This window comes from Nerophis ophidion, linkage group LG11, assembly GCF_033978795.1.
Source record: "Nerophis ophidion isolate RoL-2023_Sa linkage group LG11, RoL_Noph_v1.0, whole genome shotgun sequence".
NCBI classification, from domain to species: Eukaryota; Metazoa; Chordata; class Actinopteri; order Syngnathiformes; family Syngnathidae; genus Nerophis; species Nerophis ophidion.
In genome coordinates, this window is record NC_084621.1 from 8,886,174 (window position 1) to 8,895,002 (window position 8,829).

Below are 8,829 nucleotides of genomic sequence, written 5' to 3' on the forward strand. Positions count from 1 at the left end.
GGGCTCCAGTACTCTGGAATGCCCTCCCGGTAACAGTTCGAGATGCTACCTCAGTAGAAGCATTTAAGTCTCACCTTAAAACTCATCTGTATACTCTAGCCTTTAAATAGACCTCCTTTTTAGACCAGTTGATCTGCCGCTTCTTTTCTTTTTACTCCTATGTCCCCCCCTCCTTTGTGGAGGGGGTCCGGTCCGATGACCATGGATGAAGTACTGGCTGTCCAGAGTCGAGACCCAGGATGGACCGCTCGCCTGTGTATTGGTTGGGGACATCTCTACGCTGCTGATCCGCCTCCGCTTGAGATGGTTTCCTGTGGATGGGACTCTCGCTGCTGTCTTGGATCCGCTTTGAACTGAACTCCCGCGGCTGTGTTGGAGCCACTATGGATTGAACTTTCACAGTATCATGTTAGACCCGCTCGACATCCATTGCTTTCGGTCTCCTAGAGGGGGGGGGGGGTTGCCCACATCTGCGGTCCTCTCCAAGGTTTCTCATAGTCAGCATTGTCACTGGCGTCCCACTGGATGTGAATTCTCCCTGCCCACTGGGTGTGAGTTTTCCTTGCCCTTTTGTGGGTTCTTCCGAGGATGTCGTAGTCGTAATGATTTGTACAGTCCTTTGAGACATTTGTGATTTGGGGCTATATAAATAAACATTGATTGATTGATTGATTGATTGATTGAATTACTGCCAGGTCAAACTCACTTCGCAAAATAATTAGCACATGCTTACTTTTACCGCATGCCCTTGGTAAGCGCTGGAGTGGGAAGAGGTTTTAAAATAATTAGCACATGCTTACTTTTACCGCATGCCTTTGGTAAGCGCAGGAGTGGGAAGAGGTTTTAAAATAATTAGCGAATGCTTACTTTTACCGCATGCCTTTCAACACATTACAAACACCGGGTCTCAGCTCTGTTGTTTTCCGTTTTTTTGACTATTTTTTGGAACCTTGGAGACATCATGCCTCGTGGGTGTGTTGTCGGAGGATGTAACAACACTAACAGGGAGGGATTCAAGTTGCACCACTGGCCCCAAGATGCCAAAGTGTCTGCCGCCAGACCCCCATTGAATGTACCAGAGTGTTTCCACATTTGACCGGCGATGCTAAGACAGACATGGCACAGAGATGTATGGATAACCTGCAGATGCATTTGTAACAATTAAGTCAACAAAATCACAAAGGTGAGTTTTGTTGATGTTGACTGCCAGCTAATCGATGCTAACATGCTACGCTAATCGATGCTAACATGCTATTTACCGGCGGTGCTAAAGCAGACATGGCACAGAGATGTATGGATAACCTGCAGATGCATTTGCAACTATATTACGTTTCCTCCCACCCACATTTAATGCGAAACAAACACTTACCAATCGACGGATTTAAGTTGCTCCAGTGTCAAAAGATGCGAAAGTCCTGATCGTTTGGTCCGCACATTTTACCGGCGATGCTAACGCAGCTATTCGGCCATGCTATGGCTATGAATAGCGTCAATAGCTATTCGCTCAATAGCTTCAGTTTCTTCTTCAATATTTTCATACTCCAACCATCTGTTTCAATACATGCGTAATCTGTTGAATCGCTTAAGTCGCTGAAATCCGAGTTTGAATCCGAGCTAATGTCGCTATATCTTGCTGTGGTATTCCCATTGTTTGTTTACATTGGCAGCACTGTGTGACGTCACAGGGAAATGGCCAGTGTCTTCGCAGAGAGCCGAAAATAAGGCACTTTAAAGCTTTATTTAGGGATATTCCGAGACCGGGAAAATTTTGAAAAAAAATTCAAATAATATAACAAGCCACTGGGAACTGATTTTTATTGTTTTTAACCCTTTTGAAATTGGGATAATGTTCCCCTTTAAACCAGCACATGTTAAGGCCCATCTTAAGTTTGCCAATGACCATTTGGATGATCCAGAGGAGTCATGGGAGAAAGTTTTGTGGACAGATGAGACCAAAATTGACCTTTCTGGTCATAATTCCACTATGCGTGTTTGGAGGAAGAAGAATGATGCGTACCATCCCAAGAACACAATCCCTACTGTGAAGCATGGGGGTGGTAGCATCATGCTTTGGGGCTGTTTTTCTGCTCATGGGACAGAACGACTGTACTGTATTAAGGAGAGGATGACTGCAGCCATGTATTGTGAGATTTTGGCCAAAAACCTCCTTCCCTCTCTGAGATCATTGAAGATGAGTCGTGTCTGGATCTTCCAACACGACAATGACGCAAAGCACACATCCAGGAAAACCAAGAAGTGGCTTCGTAAGAACCATATCAAGGTTCCGGAGTGGCCTAGCCAGTCTCCAGACCTAAATCCAATTGAAAGTCTTTGGAGGGAGCTGAAAGTCTGTGTTGCTCAGAGAAAGCCCAGAAACCTGAATGATCTAGAGAAGATCTGTGTGGAGGAGTGGGCCAAAATCCCTCCTGCAGTCTGTGCGAACCTGCTGAAGAACTACAGGAAATGTTTGACCTCTGTAATTGCAAACAAAGGCTACTCTACCAAATATTAATGTTGGTGTTGAATTGATTAACGTGGACCCCGACTTAAACAAGTTGAAAAACGTATTGGGGTGTTACCATTTAGTGGTCAATTGTACGGAATATGTACTGTACTGTGCAATCTACTAATAAAAGTATCAATTAATAAAAAAAAGTGTTCAAATACTTATTTTCAGATTTATCACACAAATAAATTGTTTAAAAAAAAATCATAGATTGGGATTTCTGGATTTTTCTTTGTAGGTTCTCTCTCATACAGTGGACATGCACCTACCGCAGGTGTGTCAAACTCAAATACAGAGTGGGCCAAAATTTTAGACGGAACAAAGCCGCGGGCCAAGGTTGAACAAATGAACCTTTTAATAGGGACCCAAACAAGTTTTGCATTAAATATTGAACAAGCAAGGCTTATATAACTTTAGTGACATGCAAAATTCAGTTTCAAATAATAATAATAATAATAATTGCAAAAATATCAATGGCATATCAAATAAAATTTAAATAAAAATGTTATGCCTTTTTTTCTATGTGCAATCTTCTGAGGTAAATATCTAAATTTTTCCACAGGCTAATAATACATTTGAAAATAAAATAACAATAATGAATGAACCAAACATTCAAGCCTTGAAGTAGCAAGAGAAAATGCATGAATAAAACGTTAATTATTGGTCAGTTTGCTGGAAGTTTCCCGGAAGAGTTAGTGCTGCAGGGGGTTCTGGGTATTTGTTCTGTTGTGTTACGGTGCGGATGTTCACCCGAAATGTGTTTGTTATTCTTGTTTGGTGTGGGTTCACAGTGTGGCGCATATTTGTAACAGTGCTAAATTTGTTTATACGGCCACCCTCAGTGTGACCTGTATGGCTGTTGACCAAGTCTGCCTTGCATTTACTTGTGTGTGTGTAAAAGCCACAAATATTATGAGACACGCTGTTAGTATGGAGGAAAAGCGAACATGACGACAGGTTGTAGAGAACGCTAAAGGCAGTGCCTTAAATGCACGCCCCCAATATAGTTGTCCAGGTGGAAATCGGTAGAAATTCGAGAGTATGGTTGCCCCGGGAGATTTTCGGGAGGGGCACTGAACTTTGGGAGTCTACCGGGAAAATTATGAGGGTTGGCAAGTATGAGTATTAGCGGTGAATGCGGTGTTACAGCGGCACCAACGCTGTATAACACCGGCGGGCCAGCTCTAATGCTAAATTGATATTGCCTCAAGGGCCAAATTAAATTACACGGCGGGCCAGAGTTTGACACCCATGCCCTAGAGCCATACTGGTATATAGCTAGAATTCACTGAAAGTCAAGTATTTCTTATTCATATATATATGAAATACTTGACTTGGTGAATTTTAGCTATATACTCCTCTCCTCTTCACCACACCCCCGCCCACAACTGCGACCCCACCCCACCCCCCGAAATCGGAGGTCTCAAGGTTGGCAAGTATGGGGGTACTTGAATTAAAAAAATGTTCACAAGGGGTACATCACTGAAAAAAAGGCTGAGAACCACTGACTTATAGTATATTTTAGTGATAAAAAAGGTGAAAATGTATATATGTCCTCTCCAAGGTTTCTCATAGTCATCAATGTCACCGACGTCCCACTGGATGTGAGTTTTCCTTGCCCTTATGTCCGCTTCTACGCCGAGAAGGTGACGCCCGTTAAGCTAACTATGCTAACGGAGCTATCGCGATGTTGACAACATAAACATTAAAGGCCTACTGAAATGAGATGTTCTTATTTAAACGGGGATAGCAGGTCCATTCTATGTGTCATACTTGATCATTTCGCTATATTGCCATATTTTTGCTGAAAAGATTTAGTAGAGAACATCGACGATAAAGTTTTCAACTTTTGGTCGCTAATAAAAAAGCCTTGCCTGTACCGGAAGTAGCAGACGATGTGCGCGTGACGTCACGGGTTGTGGAGATCCTCACATCTGAACATTGTTTATAATCATGGCCACCAGCAGCTAGAGCTATTCGGACCGAGAAAGCGACGATTTCCTCATTAATTTGAGCGAGGATGAAATATTCGTGGATGAGGAGAGTGAGAGTGAAGGACTAGGAAAAAAAAGACAGGGCAGGGGGAGCGATTCAGATGTTATTAGACACATTTACTAGGATAATGTTGGAAAATCAAGTCTCACCTTAAAACTCATTTGTATACTCTAGCCTTTAAATAGACTCCCTTTTTAGACCAGTTGATCTGCCGTTTCTTTTCTTTTTCTCCTATGTCCCACTCCCCCTTGTGGAGGGGGTCCGGTCCGATCCGGTGGCCATGTACTGCTCGCCTGTGTATCGGCTGGGGACATCTCTGTGCTGTTGATCCGCCTCCGCTTGGGATGTTTTCCTGCTGGCTCCGCTGTGAACGGGACTCTCGCTGCTGTGTTGGATCCGCTTTGGACTGGACTCTCGCGACTGTGTTGGATCCATTATGGATTGAACTTTCACAGTATCATGTTAGACCCGCTCGACATCCATTGCTTTCCTCCTCTCCAAGGTTCTCATAGTCATCATTGTCACCGACGTCCCACTGGGTGTGAGTTTTCCTTGCCTTTATGTGGGCCTACCGAGGATGTCGTGGTGGTTTGTGCAGCCCTTTGAGACACTAGTGATTTAGGGCTATATAAGTAAACATTGATTGATTGATGCATGTCTTTGGAAGTGGTTGGAAGCCGGAGTACCCGGAAGGAACCCACGCATTCACGGGGAGAACATGCAAACTCCACACAGAAAGATCCCAAGCCTGGATTTGAACCCAGGACTGCAGGACCTTCGTATTGTGAGGCAGACGCACTAACCCCTCTTCCACCCATCCATCCATCTTCTTCCGCTTATCCGAGGTCGGGTCGCGGGGGCAGCAGCCTAAGCAGGGAAGCCCAGACTTCCCTCTCCCCAGCCACTTCGTCTAGCTCTTCCTGGGGGATCCCGAGGCGTTCCCAGGCCAGCCGGGAGACATAATCATCCCAACGTGTCCTGGGTCTTCCCCGTGGCCTCCTACCGGTTGGACGTGGCCTAAACACCTCCCTCGGGAGGCGTTCGGGTGGCATCCTGACCAGATGCCCGAACCACCTCATCTGGCTCCTCTCCATGTGGAGGAGCAGCGGCTTTATTTTGAGTTCCTCCCGGATGGCAGAGCTTCTCACCCTATCTCTAAGGGAGAGACCCAAACTCATTTGGGCCGCTTGTACCCGTGATCTTATCCTTTCGGTCATGACCCAAAGCTCATGACCATAGGTGAGGATGGGAACGTAGATCGACCGGTAAATTGAGAGCTTTGCCTTCCGGCTCAGCTCCTTCTTCACCACAACGGATCGATACAACGTCCGCATTACTGAAGACGCCGCACCGATCCGCCTGTCGATCTCACGATCCACTCTTCCCCCACTCGTGAACAAGACTCCTCGGTACTTGAACTCCTCCACTTGGGGCAGGGTCTCCTTCCCCAACCCGGAGATGGCACTCCACCCTTTTCCGGGCGAGAACCATGGACTCGGATTTGGGGCGCCCTCTGCCACCGTGAAGCCCAAAGACATGCACCTGGGGATAGGTTGATTGGCAACACTAAATGGTCCCTAGTGTGTGAATGTGAGTGTGAATGTTGTCTGTCTATCTGTGTTGACCCTGCGATGAGGTGGCGACTTGTCCAGGGTGTACCCCGCCTTCCGCCCGATTGTAGCTGAGATAGGCGCCAGCGCCCCCAAAAGGAAATAAGCGGTAGAAAATGGATGGATGGATGATTGATATGTGTCAATGAGTGTGAGTACTCACTATAAGCCAAAGATGGCAAGAAGCAGATTGGACCAGCTGGATCCCTCCTTGCAGCCTCCTCAGCCTGCGTCGGGGTTACCACGGCAACGCCCTGCGGTCCCCACTCGGAGGTGTTCCCCAGCCCGCCGGAGGCGCTCTCCGGAGCCGGCATGCCAGCGCCTCTCGCCGGGGACAAGCGCCGGAGTCGCCCCGCTACTCTCGACGTTCGTGTCCGCTCCTCCGGTTCCAGAGCGATGGGTCGTTTCCGAAAAGGCAGCCGGAGGGAGGCTTCGTCCGCCGGCCGCCTGCCAGCCGAGAGCGTCCGTGGAGTATCCGCAGGTGACGGCGGGGCTCCTAGGCACTCTCCCGCCGCCACGCAGCCGCTGCCGCCCCGCTGACTGGTGCTCAGGTCCAGCGGCGCCGTGGCCATCGAGCCGCGGTCGCCGTTCATGGTCGCGGCCCTCGGCATCAACCGCGCCTCAACCCGGTCAAAGTTTGTCAGGTGAGTCCCGGTGCTCAGTGGAAGTCTGGCGGCGACAAACATCCGGCGTGTCCAACCCCCAAGAAGAAGAATCCCTCCGGGGCCATGCAGTGAGTGTCTGGGGGGGAACAGCACAGAAATGTTGGGAAAGTGCAGATCGCGTCTTGGCGAGTCTGAGTCGGAGTCTGCAGCGGCTTATAAGCGCCTCATCCTCGCCTTCTCCGCAAAGTGAAAGTAAAAGTCCCCAGGGCAATTTGCGCGCGTGCACGCGTGCGCGCGTTTGTGTGACAATTTGTAATCTCAGTTCATAAAAAAAAAAATGGAACAAATTGGGATGATTTTAAACTGTATGTACAAACCCCGTTTGTTACAACTCGCCTCGATTACTGTAACGCAGGGGTCGGGAACCTTTTTGGCTGAGAGAGCCGTGGAAGCCAAATATTTTCGAATGTATTCCTGTGAGAGCCACATCATATTTTTTTAACACTGAATACAATTAAATGTTTCCAAAAACAATTTGAAATGTGGACTCGTCAGACCACAGAACATTTTTCCACTTTGCATCAGTCCATCTTAGGTGAGCTCAGGACCAGAGAAGCCGGCGGCGTTTCTGGGTGTTGTTGATAAATGGGTTTGGCTTCGTATAGTAGAGTTTTAACTTGCACTTACACATGTAGCGAAAAACTGTAATTACTGACAGTGGTTTTCTGAAGTGTTCCTGAGCCCATGTGGTGATATCCTTTACACACTGATGTCGCTTTTTGATGCAGTACCGCGTGAGGGAACGAAGGTCTGTTGTATCATCGCTTACGTGCAGTGATTTCTCCAGATTCTCTGAACCTTTTGATGGTATTACGGACCAAAAATGGTGAAATTCCTAAAATTCTTGCAATAGCTCGTTGAGAAATGTTCTTAAATTGTTTGACTATTTGCTCACGCATTTGTTCACAAAGTGGTGACTGTTTCCCAATCCTTTCTTGTGAAAGAGTGAATATTTTTTGCGAAGCTGCATTTATACCCAATCATGGCAGCCACCTGTTCCCAATTAGCCTGCACACCTGTGGGATGTTCCAAATAAGTGTTTGATGAGAATTCCTCAACATTATCAGTATTTATTGCCACCTTTCCCAACTTCTTTGTCTGGTATTGGTGGAATCAAATTCGAAAGGTAATGATAATTTGCAAAAAAAAATAAAGTTTATCAGTTTGAACATCAAATATGTTGTCTTTGTAGCATATTCAACTGAATATGGCTTGAAAGTTATTTTCAAATCATTGTATTCTGTTTATATTTACATCTAACACAATTTCCCAACTCGAGTTGGGAAAGGTGGCAATAAAAACTGATAAAGTTGAGGAATGCTCATCAAACACTTATTTGGAACATCCCACAGGTGTGCAGGCTAATTGGGAACAGGTGGGTGCCATGATTGGGTATAAAAGCAGCTTCCATGAAATGCTAATTAATTCACAAACAAGGATGGGGTGAGGGTCACCACTTTGTAAGCAAATAGTCGAACAGTTTTAGAACAACCTTTCTCAACGAGCTATTGCAAGGAATTTAGGGATTTTACCATCTACGGTCCGTAAAATCATCAAAAGGTTCAAAGGATCTGGAGAAATCACTGCACATAAGCGACGATATCACGGACCTCAGGCGGTACTGCATCAAAAACCGACATCAGTGTATAAAGGATATCACCACATGGGCTCAGGAACACTTCATAAAACCACTGTCAGTAACTACAGTTGGTCGCTACATCTGTAAGTGCAAGTTAAAACTCTGCTATGCATAGCAAAACCCATTTATCAACAACACCCAGAAACGCAGCCGGCTTCGCTTGGGCCCGAGCTCATCTAAGATGGACTGATGCAAAGTGGAAAGGTGTTCTGTGGTCTGACGGGTCCACATTTCAAATTATATTTGGAAACAGAGGACGTGGTGTCCTCCGGAACAGAGACGGAAATAACCATCCGGATTGTTGAAAGTGGAAAAGCCAGCATGTGTGATGGTATGGGGGTGTATTAGTGCCCAAGGCATGGGTAACTTACACATCTGTGAAGGCACCATTAATGCACCAGTCATTTTTCCGTG

General features: G+C 46.4%; 1 protein-coding gene across 2 annotated transcripts in view; it reads right to left on the minus strand.

The window, feature by feature from the left end:
- bcl3 (BCL3 transcription coactivator) overlaps positions 1-7,126 on the minus strand; it is a 75,341-nt gene extending 68,215 nt beyond the window's left edge. The window contains exon 1 of one of the 2 annotated variants that reach the window (XM_061915038.1): positions 6,275-7,126. In XM_061915038.1, the coding sequence (XP_061771022.1) occupies positions 6,275-6,797 (523 nt within the window). In that variant the 5' untranslated portion in view covers positions 6,798-7,126. The remainder of the gene's footprint in view (positions 1-6,274) is intronic. The other variant, XM_061915040.1, reaches the window with a different exon arrangement.
- Between the last annotated feature and the right edge of the window lie 1,703 nt (positions 7,127-8,829).